At 52.9% G+C, this 16,734-nt stretch overlaps 2 protein-coding genes across 2 annotated transcripts in view; one reads left to right on the top strand and one right to left on the bottom strand.

Annotated features, from left to right (window-relative positions):
- LOC131208120 (angiotensin-converting enzyme) overlaps positions 1-16,734 on the bottom strand; it is a 50,698-nt gene that overhangs the window by 25,689 nt on the left and 8,275 nt on the right. The gene's annotated exons all lie outside the window — the stretch shown is intronic.
- LOC131209824 (uncharacterized) lies at positions 4,764-7,257 on the top strand. The gene is made up of 2 exons (XM_058202967.1): positions 4,764-4,851; positions 5,516-7,257. The coding sequence occupies exons 1-2, from the start codon at positions 4,840-4,842 to the stop codon at positions 6,593-6,595; spliced, it is 1,092 nt and encodes a 363-aa protein (XP_058058950.1). The 5' UTR covers positions 4,764-4,839; the 3' UTR covers positions 6,596-7,257.

The following is a 16,734-nucleotide window of genomic DNA, read 5'->3' as shown; positions in this document are numbered from 1 at the left end:
CGTTTTCCCATGAAAATATACAAGGCTTATAAATGTGTTACATTTTTCAACTTCTTGTATTAACAGACCGCAACCAAATTTGAAGCAACAATCATCGTACTTTTGTAAGAAATAAATAAACAATGATCACATAACGGAGGGCTGCTTCCTTGTGCCACGATCACCAAACGGTGGCCCGCTTGTGAACATAACATTTCAATTGCCAATCGTGGCCCAACATCGTGCGTTCGGCCAGCTCGCCGCACCCTACACTTAAACGGCCGCGCCTCAACCCTTTGCGCGCCGGCGGGACAATAATGGAAGAGGAAAATTAGATTCCACCCACCGGAATGCCGCCCATCGAGGGCCCATCCTGTTTCGGAAAAAGGCGGGTAAGGTGAAAAAAAACCCCAAACATCAATAGTCCATGACCGGCCCCGAAGGATTACCGAGAAGCCCTCCGCTGATGCAAATGTTTATGTGTGCTCATCGGGCCTCACTTTGCCAACTTGGCGGGTGCGATGCAACCCATCCCTTCGTTAAATGCACCGGCCCGACGGTCACCGAGGAGCCCCATAATTAGTTCGACTTTAGCGCGTGACCATCATCGCCGGGCGGACGAAAAGGGCTGGCGATGTGACGACCGCCATTATGTCACCGTTGCACCACCCCGGCCGGTCGTTGTGGCGATTGGAAAAATGATGCGAAATCAATGGAATTAACACAAAGTGCTGTGTCAGGTGGTCGAACCGCGATGACGATGGCTTTCGGCGTCGATGATTGATGCACTCGAGTGGCCCCCACCGAATGGGTGCTAATTTTTTATTTATATTTTCCCATTGCCCACCGCCGATGGGCCGCGGGCCGGGTTTAATACAATCGCACCACTTTCGGTAACGGCTCGGCGTGGAAATGATTTCCCGAGGAAATTGAGTTACCACCGGGCGGGGAACTGTTTTGTCGGTGCTCGGCATTCAATTTATGCAACCTGAACGGTCCGTTGTCCGGGTGATGGTTTTGGGGCTTTTCTTTTCTTCGATCGTCATTAGGAGACGTGTCGGTGAGCCGACAAAAACTCTGCTTCTTGCGATGCTCCAAATTGCCGAGAACGAACCGTTTGCCGAAAACCGCGGCGTCCGTAATTGCGTCGCCAGTTGACGCTACCTTGACATATGCGCAGGTTTTTTGTCCTCACACAATCCCTCACAATCGACTGACCCACATCGGGCGCGCAGATCGTGTCGATCGATCGGCGTCCGCCGAACCAACGGAAGCCATCCGCGAGTGTCACGACGATTGGCCACCGATAGCCCGCCCACCGAAGGCAGAGAATTCGTAGAACGGCGTCAAGGCCTACTTTAAGTTGTCAGCCCCATTTAGAAGTCGGCGTCGAAGTTGGCGCCGAAATGGAACTGAGACGCGCACTGAAGGTGAAAGTATCGCGAAGCTGACGTACGGTAGGATGCTCGGAAAAGCGTCCGCACGCTCGTCCTTGGTGAACCCCCCGCGACGTGATAGCAAACTTTTATTTTCGATTTTATTTTTATCAACAGCACCGGTTGCACCGCGCACGAGTGACTTTTCGGTTTTAAATCCCCCTCGTAAACGGGCCGGCGGTCGTGTGAAAGCGACGTGCACCTGAACCGGTTCGTGGCCACGGGTACGTGTGGTGGGCAGGTCGAGCGTAAAGATGTGCTCGAGTTGCGTTGATACTTTCTTACCACTGGCCGGCCGGCGATGGTGCAAAGTCGGAAGAAAACTCCAAGCGGGCCCGATTAGCTCGGGGTTCGTCGCTTCACGCTTTGCCGTTGAAGTCTAGTGAACCATAGCGCTCGGTAGCCGAGGAAATGGACGCGACGCGTCGTCATAACTGGCCGATAGTGGCACCCCTGTCACTGGTTCGGGAAGGGGTGGCAGTGGCCGCGTTGTTTACTCGCGGCCGACCGAAGTTTTCGTTTTCCACCTTCGACAACCCGGCCCGATTATCGCACGGCTAACATCGGTCGGTTATGTGATACGGCTGCCTCGGCGGCCCCACATGCGGCTCACGGCCACGGACGGTCAGGAAAATGTGGCCAGTCGAGTCGCGCTTTCCGTATCGGCAGAATTTTCCCACTCAAAGGCGGTCAAAAAAAAAAACGTCACAAAAAAGGCGAACCCAAAACCAGTGACCGGCCGGGTGCAATTGGCAAAATGGGGCTTCAACAACACGGCACGACGTAAATCAACCAATTACGAGAGCCTTTTCGAGGGAGGGGGGCTCCGCGCGAGAGGGAGCCTCTTTGGGTTGTCGAGTTTTCCGGTGTCTGGCCGCGTGCGAAGCGTCGAATCAGTTGGAACCGAGTCAAACGAACGCAAGGTTTACATAAATCCCGACCGGTCACGTCATTAACCCGCGCTGCCCGGGGCCGGCATAGGCTTGTGCCTCTTTATCTTCGGCGGATCATCGGCGGCGGTCAGGTCAACAACATCCGCCGTAAGCGTAAGTGCACCGTCCACCGGCGGCTTGTCAAGCGGCCCCGGTCCGGTCCGGTCCGGTCGGTGAAGCGGTGATTAAGAACTGTGACGATACGCCAGTACCAGAATGGATCGCGCGGCCCCTGTTTTGCTTCCTCTTCCGCTCATTGAGACGAGCCCGGAATAAATCTTCGGGCGGGCGGAATTAATGAAGCCTTCTCTTGGGCCAACATCGCACCAGCGAACATCTTAGTGCGGCGCAAGAAATAGGGAAGGGCAGCCGGAATTTGTGCTGCTTAAGACGTTGAGAAGCTCATTATTTGCAGATGCTGTTTGAGAGCATAAATCATCCCAAAAACTCTGTTCACTAGAAACACAATAGCTTTGCGCACTGTTTTCTACAAAATACCAATTGGGGCCCCAATTGCTTACACCTCACAAATAAATTATCTATAATAATTAATATCAAAAATGCATCTTTAATGATGGAAGAATGTTTCCGTGGGCGTATTTATCAATTATCTGTTGGCAAGTAAATTTTCTTCATATTTTAATCTCTTTGCGTTATTTTATGGCACTTTCTCCCTTATTATTCTCGTCTTTCTTTACTCGTTTATCTGCTTAAAAATTTTTAATAAAATTTTTCTCGATATCTTTTCACAGTGTAACTTATTTTGTAAAACTTCTTGGAGGTCGCAGAGCCATGCTTACGACACGGCCATTGTTTTTCCAAGCGGCAGAGACGCTGTTTTAATACTGTTAATCGCTGTAAATCGCAACGATCTGCTGGCAACCCAGCGGCGATCGATTATCACCATTATTTGACAGCAACTGGCAAGCGTCCGGTGAATTTCTATTTTCCGAAGGACTTTTGAACATCCATTTGAAGGACGCCTGAGCCGAGGCGGCTCGGCTCAGGCAGCTTAAAGTTCACCTTCACGCACCTTCGCGGACTCGCGTTGCGCGCGTACAAACTGAACAAATCGGCAACTTGGGCAGGATGTTGCAAGTGTCGCCAGCCAACAACACGCGTCCAGTTGTCGGTCGGGGATTGGCTAACAAGTAACGATTTCTATTAAATTTTGGCCCAGACTCGCTCGATCGCGCTCGATCATCGTGTGTCGCGTAGCCATTTCCATCTCCTTGAGAGCGCGTTGGTTTGGCGATTTACGAAGGAAAAGCGATCAGATGGCCGCCGACTGACCTTGCCGATCACCGCTCGAGATGGTGGCTTTTTCTTCTTCGGTAGGTCGCATTTTAGCGGAGCTGATTTCTATTTTTTTTGCCTCTCTCACTCGATACCAAAATTGATGTCCCAAACGAAATGCATTAACCGGTGACGGCTGCGGAATCGTTCGTCCGAGTGGCGTTCGGAGCAATGCAATGGAGTTAAATCTTGACACGGTGCTGTCGAATGCATGACCAACGGGCTGAGGCTGGCGACGGTGGGCTAATGAGCGGCAGATTATCGCAATCCGGTGTGTTGCATTGAAGCGCTGGCTTAATGTCGCTGGCGCGACAAGTGCCTGACGCGAAACTGTCACGTGCGTTGAACATTTATGTGATTGGCCAATCCGCGGCAGCAGAACATTAAATGTAACCCCCGCCAATGTGGCTTTCGAAAATTGTCACCTTCACCGGTGCAGCGTCAGCTTTTAAGATCTATTTTTCTGCACCAAAAGATGCACCCCGTTTTTCCCGCGTCACGGCACGTGCGTCGGCTCTTTCAACAGGACTCTGCAGCGCCGTGTGAACAATTTTAGAAAACAGCATATCGCGTGCTCCTTCATTCGAATCCGATTCCGAACCGCAACACATCATATTTCACATCTTTCTCGCAACCGCTTCCGGTTCCAGTCCGTTCGCCACACGCCAAGAAAATGGCCAAAGAACGGCGCGAATGCAAAGCCTTAGACAGAACCCATTCGGCGACCTTCGGACGGTCAGTCGGTGGGTGCGAAACGATTGAGAAATGGCAGAAAGGCTCACGGCTCACAGGGAGCTCCACGGATCTTCCTGGGGAAGCGATCGAGGACGAAGCACCGATCGAGCAGCAGGATGCCTTGCCCAGGGAATGCCAGCGCGCGAGTGCGCAATGTCACTCACTGGCTCAGTGGGTAACTCTCGCAATCGGCGTCACTCACTCCGGTGGCCCCGCAAGACCCTCTAGTAGGGGGGTAGTAGTCGGTGAATCGGGTCGGTCGAGCGGATCGCGCGCAGGCCCGAAAGCCGCGCAGTCTCGGGTGTTGGGGAGCTGTGTGGGGCGCCAAAAGTGTACCATAAATGCGCCTTTTGTATAAAAGACGTTGGCGGCCGTCCGAAATCATCCAGTACCGCTTCGGACTCTGGTGCCTCCAGTAACCCACGACTGTTAGTTAGTACAGTTCAGATTGGCGTATCACAATGAAGTCTCTGGTATGTGTCCCTGTGGAGCGTTCTGTGTCCTGTGTGGTGTGTGTGGCATTCTTGGCGCAGGTGGATTTCGGTGACATTTTCCGTGAAACAGTTTTTGGACTTTGATTCGAGGGAGCAATGGATCTCTCCGAAGTGCCCGTGCGAAGATTGCCCCTTCAATTATGAAAGCGATCGAGTGCGTAATCCTAGACCCGTGTCCCGTGGCGCGGAGTGAAGCACCGCAGGACTAGTTAATCGAGCCGCGCAACCACATTTGCATGCAAACGGCGGACGGCGCTAGTTCCGCAACCGGGTGACGCGCTGTCAAACGTGTTTGACTCCTTCGGTCCAGTGCAACTTTTGGTCCAGGAAGCTTAACTTTCGCCCACTGCGGTGCGCTTGGCATTGGCGCACTGGAGTTGCAGTGACTTCTTTAAGACAGAGAGAGCGAGAGAGAGAGTGAAAACTAGACCGTGGGTTGTCGCGGCTGACTTTCTGGTCACCCTGGTGGGCAGACCGTCGGAAGATAACGAGACGTGGAAATTAGCCTGCGGCTCACGGAGGAAGCCTGCCAAGAGCCTCATTACGCGCTACGATTACGATTACTCCTGGTGATCGATCCGATTGGTCACCGGAAATTGATAGCCGCACTCCAGTAACGCCTTTTTCGTTTCGTTTCCTCCAGGTGTTGTTAGGTTTGGCCACGCTGCTGGTCTTGAGTTCAGCGGCCGAGCAGAAAGAGCAGTCGGCGGCGGCCGAAGAAGCGAAACCAGCGGCGGAAGCGGCGCAGGGCGACAAGCGCCACGATAAGCGCGGTCTGTTCGACCACGACTTCGGAGGACACGACTTTGGGGAGCACTCGTACGGTGGCCATCACCTGGAATCGTACGGCCACGGGCATCACCACGTTGATCTGCATCCGCACCACGAGAAGACACTGACCGTCGTCAAGAAGGTCCCGGTGCCGTACCCGGTCGAGAAGCACATCCCGTATCCGGTGGAGAAGCATGTGCCCGTCCCGGTGAAGGTCGGCGTGCCGAAACCATACCCAGTCTACAAGACGGTCCACTATCCGGTCAAGGAAATCGTCAAGGTGCCAGTCCATGTTCCGGCCCCGTACCCGGTGGAGAAGAAGGTCCCTTATCCGGTCCATGTGCCGTACGATCGTCCCGTCCCGGTCAAGGTGTACGTGCCCGCTCCTTACCCGGTCGAGAAGAAGGTCCATGTGCCCGTGAAGGTCCATGTTCCGGCCCCGTACCCAGTGGAGAAGAAGATCCACGTGCCAGTGAAGGTTCCGGTCCATGTTGAGAAGCCGTACCCGGTCGAAAAGGTTGTCCACTACCCGGTCCATGTCCCAGTCGATCGTCCAGTTCCGGTCCACATCGAGAAGCCAGTCCCAGTCCCGGTGGAGAAGCCCGTGCCGTATGAGGTCATCAAGAAGGTCCCGTACCCAGTGCATGTCCCGTACGATCGTCCAGTTCCGGTTCATGTCGAGAAGCCCGTGCCAGTCCCGGTGAAGGTTCCGGTTCCGCAGCCCTACCCCGTGTACAAGCACATCCCGTATCCGGTCGAGAAGCACGTCCCGTACCCGGTGAAGGTCCCGGTCGAGCGCCCCGTCCCGTACACCGTGGAGAAGCACATCCCGTATGAGGTCGAGAAGCCGGTGCCGTACCCGGTCAAGGTTCCGGTCCACGTGCCAGTCCACCACCATCACGAAGAGTACCACCACGACGCCGAGGAAGACCTGCACCACTATCACCACTAGAGATTAGACGTGTAGCATTGTGATAACCATAGGAATACCCTTCCCCCGTTTCTTCCTCGACATCCTCTTCTCAACGACGCCCCAGTAACCTTCTCGCCTCAGTCCTTCCACCTGTGTGGCCCAGGCCACGATCATCTCACACAATACTCACCAAAATCGCCCACTCGAGAGGTCGCCGTTGGGGCTTCGAGAATCGATTTCAGTTCGATTGATAAGTTTAATGTAAGCGAAAATCATCGTAATCAGACCCATACAGTCACACACAGCATCGCACACACACCGGCACATGCCTCAGAAAGACAGCCTTAAACAGGCCCTGAAGTGATAAGCGGCGGGTGAAAGCGGATCATAAATTTCATATCATGGATTCGGCGGGGAAACCGACGGTGACGACTCCCAACCCATCCCGAAGGGTTTCCCGAAGGGAAACTGTTCCGGCGGGAGAGTTTCGTCGGGTCTCGCCGGTCTTGCCAAGTGCCTTTTACCTTCGCCGGAGCCCGCCCGAGCGTCGTTAGGATCACAGCTCCAGCTCCGGTTGAGCGAAGATGGATGTGGTGCGGTGTGAACTATGGTAACAGCGATACTTTACTAATACGAAACCGGAGAAGACGGTGGCCGTTCCGGGGGCGAGAAACGTCGAAAACTGAAATAAAATTATTGTTGAAACCAAAGCCCCGTTACTGTGCTGTGCGATCGTGGCCGTCTCGTGAACCGGCCGCGGTTTATGTGAGAGAAATTCCATTACAATTATGACCCTGTTTCGGTGCGAAAGTTTGTTTTCTTTCACAAATTGCTCAACCGTATCGATAGGCGCGGGGGGGGGTCGGGCCCGGGGGGCCCCCCTTTCCCCCAGCCGGCCTGGGGGGGAGCCCCGGGGGGGGAGGCAGCGGGGTGGTCCAGCACGCCACGCTGTGCCAGATCTTATTAATCATTATGCACCGCTAGATGTCGATCATCGTTTACTCTCGTTTAGGAGCGCACGAGCGCGAAGGTTACATATCCTTATAACTCGTTGGGCCATTGCGCAACCAGAAGCCTCGAAACGTTGCGCACTTAAGAAGGCACCCACCACCCCCCCGCATCGCAGCGCATTCTCATACGATCTCCCCCGATCCAGTTTGATCTCCACCAACGATCGCAATTAAGCGTCGTCGTCGTTGCGGTTGCGCCAGGCATTTCCTTTCGTTCCTCGTATGCTCCAAGAACACGCTCCGCGCTCGGGCGGCCGGGCAGCAGTGTCGTAATGGCTGCTGCCTGCAACCGTTCGAGCGGGCACGAAAGAACTGCGGCCACCACTCTGCGTGGCCCACTGCCCGACATGTGTACCGGGCGCACGATTCTTGCGCTGTTGTAATACGGTTTCCTGCCATTAATTTCCAAACCACGTGCCGCGGCCCACCGTACCGTTTCTGTAACATTCTTCTTCACCGTCGACTTATGCTGTGCACGGTTGTGGTGGCTCTGGAAGCATGAGACAGCAGCAGACCAGCGGGGGAGCGTTCCCTTCGCGAGCCCTTTCGATTTCACCTGAGCACGGAAAACAATGTCGATTCTAATGTCGGCCACGGTGCGCAACAAAGGTTGGTCGTCGAGCCCGTCCTCGGGAGCTACCACATCTGCCACCGGTCGTCTGGCTGGCTGGACGATCGTGACTGTATCTGCTGTGAAGGATCTTTCCTTGAGCCGACGACACGAACCGAAAGTGGAGCACAGGCGATGTGACTGGCCCGGACAAACTGGTCCTGGTCCCGCTGTGGGCAAAGTCAGTGTCATCGCATTAGCGATGCAGAAATGCAGACAGCTTAGTAGCAATTGAACAGTTTCTTGTTCTACGTGTTTTGCATTCGCATTCTGCTGCTGAAGAAGATTGCTTTATGTTATTCTGAAAGAATTGTGATAATTTAAAAGTGAAAAAAAGAATGGTTTTGTTTACGTAGCAACATTGTTCGAACTTCATTTCATTATTGGAACAAACACGGACACTTTATTAAAGCAATTTACAGATTCCGTTCCAATTTCCACATGCTAATTTACGAACCGTTCAGGCAACCGTTAATAAGTATAATTTAAAAATCCAGCACGTGCCGAAACGGATCGGTGATTTCTTGGCCCGCGAAATATTTCACAGTACCGTTTCAATCGGTCCATCGAACGGTTGAGCGCCTTAAGTTATGCAAACACAACGCAATGAAGATTTGTTGGTTTGCAAAAGCTTTGCAAAGCTCTGAACTTTTACCAATAAACCCTTTGATGTTAATATTCACAACTAATTGTTTTGAAATTCTTTTTAATCGCACCTCTCTCAATAACCATCCAAACAAGTTTTAAATTTAAAACATACATCACCAAACAACAACAAGACGGCTTCAAAAACAACAAGACGGCTTGCTCCTAAATACGCGTAAATTATTCATTTTGTATGAAGAATTTACATTTGAGTTGAATAGTTAAAAATAATCGTTACATTCAACAGCCTCTGAGTTCAAAATAGTTCCAAAATTAAAGTGTCTCGGGAAAACCGCACTGTTAACAAAGACAAAAAAGTGTGAACATAACAAACGACTAAAGATTCTTATAAAAATATGTTCATAATACCCCAAGCATCTAATATTTTTTACCATTTTCATATTGCACTGATTAATATAAACATCTTGGCAACAAGCTCACGGTATCTTTTGAAAACGGTTTTGCAACAGCTTCTACAGCATTACTGTCCTTTGTAACACACTGGCCACGGCCAGCGATCACCTATAAGCCCTCCAATGGCACTCGTCAATCAGTTCAATCTCAAAAGGTTTTTCCTATCGCCTAATCATACAGCGCCGAGAAATCTCCGATTGGCGAAGAAAAAGCGAAAAACTGCGGCAAAAAGCAGAGAGCGAGAGCGAGAGCATGACAGATGCCGAAAAAAAGTAAACAGTGTTGAAGAAAATCGCGCTGTGCTCGCTACACCAGCGGCGGCCGTTACCGATCGATCCTATTTACTTTGCCGCCCCTCGATGGTAATTGCATAATTTATGATTGATCAGCAGCAACAGCTCTGGGTGGTGCCGTGGTGGTGCATCGATGTGAGACGGCACGGTGTCATTAATCCACCGCACACGTTGGATGCAGAATGTTTTCCAGGCTCGGGAAACCCGATCTGCCGTTTGCTCGATCGACATCCCGCGGTGTGTGTCTTTAGATTGATCGTTCACCACCAGGCGTACGGGTCAAACGAGGCCTATCGTGTGCCATGTAAGCCATTACCACCACACACGGTTGGATGCAAAAATCGATGAAGCGAAAACCAGAAAACAAAATCCTACTAAATCACCGGCCTGCGGGCGCGATCGTGCCGAGGCAGCATAGAAGCGGGATGAAAGTGAATGAACGCGAGAGAGAGCGAGAGAAAGATCGCAGCATAAACACACTGGACACACTGGCGCCTGCTTTTTACCAACACAAGCCCACGCCCGGTCCGCGGCTCCGCGCCTCGGAATGGCAACCGTTTTGGGGGCATTACAGTGTGTTGGCCCGGTTGGCTTCCCGGTTAATAATGGTGCAAAAAACAGTAAGCATTCGCGCAAACGCCACACACCACCGTACGGGGTGCCACTGTGCAAACTTCACCATTTTGTCCCCTCACTTTGGCCCACCCCACTTGGTGGAGTGCCGGGCGGATGGCGTGATGATATAATCGAACATTTAGAAGAGCCCATAATTGTCCCGCCCGGGCGAGCCTATTGAGCGTCACTAATCGATACGATGCGCGGCGACGCGAGGTGCCCCCGAAAAGTATTACGAGTGGCACACTTGCGACGCCCCGTCTCTGGTCGCTGATCCTTTCTGGCGCCTGTGGCTCCGACCGGGTCCGGGGCTGGATCGGCGCAAACCGATCCGTCATACAGTTCGTGGCACCCGCTGAAATGTGTCGCAACAAACGCCACGATGCCATAGAGAGAGAGACAGAGAGGGAGCGAGAGAGAAATTGGAACCAATCGAGAACGGCATCGGCACATTTTCTTTGCTGCCCCTTAAGAATCTCGTTTGACGGTGTCCCCGCCACTCATCGCACCACACCCGGGTGATTCAATCCTGCCGACAACGATCCGGACAATCCGGCCCGCCGTCGGAGAAGCCCGCGGATCGGTTCGGCGTTAGATAATTCTGCGCACGCGTCTGCGCGTGTATCTGTCGAGTGGCGTTTGGCGCATATGTTTCTGAGCGTGGCCCCTCATCCTTACGTAACCGCGATCTCCCGCACGGGTGGCTCCGGGTGGCCTGGTTCGGTTCGGCGCACGAATGGCGCCTGATTGGCGGGCACACGCAAAAGGATGCAAAAATCCGCGCAAAAGTGCGTGAAAATGCGCTGACCCAGTTTGCTCCCCCTCCTGCCCGCACCGCCCGAGTGGAGCCGAGGAAGGATTGCAAAACACTCGAAATCAATGAACGACCCATGAGAAACAGGATCGGACAGGTTTCCTTCGGCTCGGGCCAATTAACGGGCAGTCAAATGTCTCGCGCAGGGTCTGTCCTAAAATAGATGGAAGCATTTCTTTGCCAACGTTTGAAGTTTGTTTGCCTAGAAAATAAAAATCCTAGAAATTATTTTGTATTTTGCCAACCGCACCGAACCAAAGCTACCGTCAGAAATATCCACGAAAAGTAGGAAAACCTGTCTCACCCAGTTACGTCGTGTTCGAGGAAAGAAACTTACGTTTCGCTCGATTGAGGTGCTCGCAAGAAGCAAAAAGCCTCCTCGCACATATTGGCGGCGAAATGGATTTGATCGGCCAGCGGTACGGCTTCCTGCTCGTAGTTACGCTGTGGACCAGGTGTGGCTTTCGTGGGGCCGTTAACCATTGGCTTTTAGTTTTCCGCTTTTCCAGAATGCTTCACGGCTTCACGTTGCCTCGCGCCCACGGCTGTCACACGATCGGTGAGCCCATTTTTCACATCTTCCCGAACGCCATTCACCAGTTTCGCCCGCTCTCGGGGTTTTCTTCGCTGCGGGTCGTTTTTACTACCAGCTCTTCGGTAGTAAAACTGTCCAACCGGCGAGCCAAACGGACGGCCAGCTGACTGGCTGGCTGGCTGACACATGAAAGCGGAAAATCCAAGGCTGGCCAATTTTCCACCCAAACCGATCCCAATCAGGGCGATCCGAAATGCATTCACCGCCCAGCGCCCCGCACCGTCCGCGAGGCACACCGAACGGAGGCCTCCAACTTTGGTGGCAGAGGCGCAGAAAACTAATAAATTTAATTGAGTTTCGCGTTGCGTACATCGATGCATCGAATCGAACATAACGAAAGCTGGCCTCGTGGCCACGATGCAATCGTGTGGTACCCGCAGAGGGGTGATGGAAGCACGGCCATCTTCACGATCATCAGCGGCCGCCAAAGGGATGCCCAACCGGTTCGGCGAAGCTGTTCGGATTGCTCTCTGATTGGGCACACGGGGAATATACACGCTGCTCGGTGTTCGCTCAGCCATGAAGAGTGAAATTTTTCGATTGACCTCACCATAGGACACGGTCTCCGGATGGGGCGAACAGCAATTTCAGAACACCCCACTACGATCCGCAAGTGCCATTATTATTTGCTGAGCTTCGAATCGAATCGATTCATTCTAATGCTTCCCCAAGAGGCGCCGATCATCTCCCGGCAACATTGTAACCTCCGTCGGGTAGGGCCTGATAATGCTGCGCACATAATAATCAACCCACCATAGGCCCGGGGCGGTTGTCTTTTATGTAATGCACGAGGAAAATTCGGTCGTGCGTGTTCGAACGAACAGTGGAGCTGAGCGGAAAATGCATTACTCAATCCCCGGCTGCCACCCGCTTAGGGTCACCAAGGGGTGGTAGCGACGGTGATGGCGTGTGCTGCCGCCTGTGTCGGATCGACATTTTCGGTGAAGGTTGCGCGCGGTGGCGATTCGAATTCACTCATCGACCACCGAAGGATGTCCATTCGGAAGCCACGCGGCCTTCGGCTGGAACACGTGTAAAAAGTTTTCACCCGACCTGGCCCCCAAAAAAACACAGGCCGCTAATGGCCATTGCCGAAAGTCCGGTAGAATGAATCCAGCTCAAAATCGGTGTTGATCGTTGATCGCTGTTGCAACATCAACCCAAAACGATCGGAAGGCTGTCAATCGACACATCATAACGTCGCAACCTTTAAACCCGTCGGTGTTTACGTAAGTAACAATAATCGCAAACACGCGCGACCGAACGAAAGACTTCAATGCACGGCAACGCCCGTCGAAGCGACGAACCCGGCCCCAAATCCATCCTATCCCGCTCCGGCTCCGTGCCATTGCTCTAAATACTGATCGACCTAGTTTTGGGGTTTGTCTCACCACCCCACACACCCCTCTGTGGGGCTCATCAAATGAGCCTCCGGTGGAACACGGTGGCACGGCAGCGCACACTCTCCGTCCTCCCCGTTTTATGCTTCCCCCCGGAGGCTTGGCCCCTGGGCTGTCGTCACCGACCGTTTCCAATGCTGAATCCCCCCCGCGGAGGCCCGGCGCTGGTTAAAACCATGCCAATGGGACACCGATCCGGCGGGTGACGGTGGTGACCAATTTCCCGTCGACCCGGTGAGCTTTCGAAGGGCAAAAAACCTATCTTGAGGGCCCCGCTCCCCCCCCACGGGGTCCGCGCGCTCGGTGTGAAGAGCGAATAAGAAACACAACAAAACGAAAACGATCAAGAGCAGAACTAATAAAACTATTTACGTCCAAACATGCGGCATCCGTGGCGCTCGGCCCGGCCCGGCGGGAGGTGTGTTCACCTCGGAGCGTCTCGGAGGCATGAAAAGTGAAAGCATAGCGGGTCAGCGCCACACTTTGACCGTGCCACCCCTCCCGGGTGGCCCCAGCTCGTCCCTTCTAGTGGTGGCCCCAGTGGATGCCTCCGGGGCACGCTTGTTCAATATGGCGTTTTCGCAGTGCGAGTGCGCATTCTTTCGATCGGCCCGGGTGCTACGAAATAACGCCAAAAGCTGACGGGCTGAATGAAATCTTCATCCGCCAGCTGCGGGAAGCGAAATGGAAGCGCCAACGAACGCAACAACGACAAAGGACAAGAAAAGTGCACTCATGAAGTATTGGTTCATGGGTCGAAAAACGGCATTAACGTCTTGCGCGGCGCCATCAGCGATGGCAATCACGCCATCAAGGGTCTGGGGTGCCTCTGCGTGCCCTCCGCCCGGGGTGGGAAGCCATTAGACGGCACGCGCAATGCTAAAAACATACACGCGAAACACCACCACCACAACAACAAAAGAAAAAAAGCGGACGGACGGACGGCCCCGGCATTGTTGCATAATACAAAGACCTATCATCAAGACCGTATAACCTATATCTCGCTAATTAATCTCGCGTACCACGCCACCGGTGCGGAGACGCACACGGAGACGCAGAAAATGCATCCTTCTTCGGGCGGATCGCCCTCGGAGTGAATTATTGAAATTGCAAGAAAGTGCGCGCTGGCGCAGATTCCTTGGTGCAAATGACCGCACCGGCACTAATCTGGCCAATCATCTAATTAGTGATTTGCGCAAACCCGTAACCGGGCCCCGAGGTTCAGCACCCTTTTATGCGGCCCGTGGCACCATTGTTCTGCCGCAGCCTTTTATGAGGCGGAGGCCATTCCTGCGCTCCTCGAGATGTCGCTCGATTGTTTGACGGTGGAGACTCCATGCTAAACAATCACCTCGACAAGCCGCCGGTCGCTGGTCGCTAAAGTGTAGGTGTCCTCAGACGCACGGCAGCATGTCGAAGTTGTACGGCCCACGGAACTCTCGACCAGCCGTTCACCGGCAGCAGAGCGATCGGCTAGTTGGTGGTGCGGTTTGCATTCAATCGTCATAATAAAGCACCGGGCTTGGGACTGACCGAGGGCCGAGGGCCGTCCGTCGCGGGTACCAACATAATAGTGATTACGATTATGATTTATTTATGACACCTCCGATGCCTTACAAGATTGCACGGCGCTGGTGTTCGTGCATTTATTATCACACCGGCCGGTCCTGCAACACGGCACGGTCCGAGGGGCCCGAAAGTCATGCAACTCACCCCAGGTGCCCAGGGCTAGAAAGTGCGATCATTGAATCAATTAACCAACCATTCTGTCCCAGTGGGTGGTGGGCGGGTGGTCGGTGGGTGGCCGTGCGCCAAGCGGCGCGTGTCGCCGAAATTATAAATTTCAATTCGGTTGCAACGATATTTTCTCGCTCTTCCGTTTCGGGACCATTTTCACGATCGATCCTCGGTGATAAGCGATGGGGGGTAGGTACCGACTTTGATATGCTCCGACCATCGGCCATCGGTGTTTTGGGCGGGTTTCGTCTTTTTTTCGAAGGGGTGTACACAGTGCGATAAGTATGTTCGGGTACTGGGGCTGAAAGGATTCATCCTGTTTTACCACAGTCAATTGCGAAGGTTTCCACGATACATTTCAATATTCCAAAAGCTACAAAAATGTGTTCAGGATAGTTAGTGATAGTGTTTTCGCAAGCTTTTCAAGGTCTTAAAAATGTCCAGTTTAAGAGAGTCCTCGAAATTTTGAAAAGAAACTTCCAGCAGAACGCTATCCTTCGGGCCGAAAAACGATAGATATCCATTTGACACCACGTCAAGTGTTGCACTTACAAGAAGTCAATGGGTTTGATTTATTCATATTAACCTTTCAATGTTTAAACTTCACAATGTTCAAGGACATTTTGAGGCTCTTAACGAATACATAATAATTACTACTAATATCAGAACAATTAAGAAAAGTACACTTTGAAAGAAGAAAACAAAAGGACGATTGCTTCCATTCACTTTTACCCCGCAGTACCGAAATGCAGTAGTCGCACTGTGCGATGGGCCCACCGAAGCCACTCGTGGCGTTCGGTGCAGAAATTCGCACAAAATTCTTGCGCACACAGAATTTGCCAAGAATCGGTAGCCCATCCATAACCTAACCGCCGAATACGTGAATGAAGGGAAAAAAACGGAACCGCCTTTTTCTTAATTTGCCCAGCTCCCTGTGGCGTGTGTGGCGAAAAGTTTCCCCAAACCGGGTGGGCGCGAAAAAAAAACCCGAACCAAAGGAAATTAGGTTTTTGGCCAGTTTGCCAATTTTTGCACACATTTTCGCAAAACCCCCGGGGTCCGTTCCGTTCGCCCGTGTGGTTATGTACCAACAACAACGGCATCGGACATCGATTGCATAGCACACACCCATCGGTCGGAGCCGGCCGCTCTGTTTGCGCTTTCCGCCGGGTGATGTGCATTGATTTTTCACCGCCCTCCGCCACGCGTTCAGGCGCTTGGGCCATTCCATTTCGGCATTTTCCCGTAACCGACGACTAGCTGTGGCGGATTCGTTGCGGATAGGCGCTAACCAGTCGTGCGCCCCGGTGTTTCATTTCTCTGCCCGCTGCCATTTCGCTTCTTTCGGCAACGTGGCAACGCGCTCTTTCTATTAATTTATATATTTTAACGACGGCCACTATTTACTTTTACTTCTTGTGCCTCTCGGTTTGCCCGGCCGGGCTTAATGGCACGGTGCACGGTTTGGTAAGCAACGCACACGGCGGTGACGCTGGGCCGCGGTGATCGAAATCTGCGATCTCATTAGCCAAAAGCTTTAAATGGGGAGGATTTTCCCAGCGCAGCCGGGCGCGAAGAGGTCAGTCACTTTCCCGCCGTTCCGGAGCGCATCCCGTGCGGAAATAGAATCGTTAATCGAATCAACATGATGCGCGGCTGATGAAGCCTGACTTGATTGGGCTCGAAGTGCGGAGCGCCGAGAACGAACCCCAAACTCCTGACCCGATTGTCCACCGTGGAAAACCCTATGCAATCCGTATGCCACACGGCGGAAAACCTTATGCAGCGTGTTACGATCGGCCCCCGGGGCCGAGTCGTAACGCCGATGGCCCAGGCGGCGAGGCTTGTTTTGCTTTTTTTCTTTAATTTTTATTTTTATTTCGGGGTTTCCGTGGTCGACCGATCATCGACCATAGCACCGCCGGGCCGCCACATGGCCGATCACATGTTTCTCTTCTCTTTCTCGAAGGCTCCAAGGCTTTCCGCGCACTACTGCGCAACACTGGTTCAGATCATCAAACTTTACACACAACCTCCCCGCCCCC

Source organism: Anopheles bellator, chromosome 2 (genome assembly GCF_943735745.2).
Source record: "Anopheles bellator chromosome 2, idAnoBellAS_SP24_06.2, whole genome shotgun sequence".
Lineage (NCBI taxonomy): Eukaryota > Metazoa > Arthropoda > Insecta > Diptera > Culicidae > Anopheles > Anopheles bellator.
The sequence above is the reverse complement of the archived record's forward strand: the minus strand, read 5'-3'. Positions and strand labels throughout refer to the sequence as shown.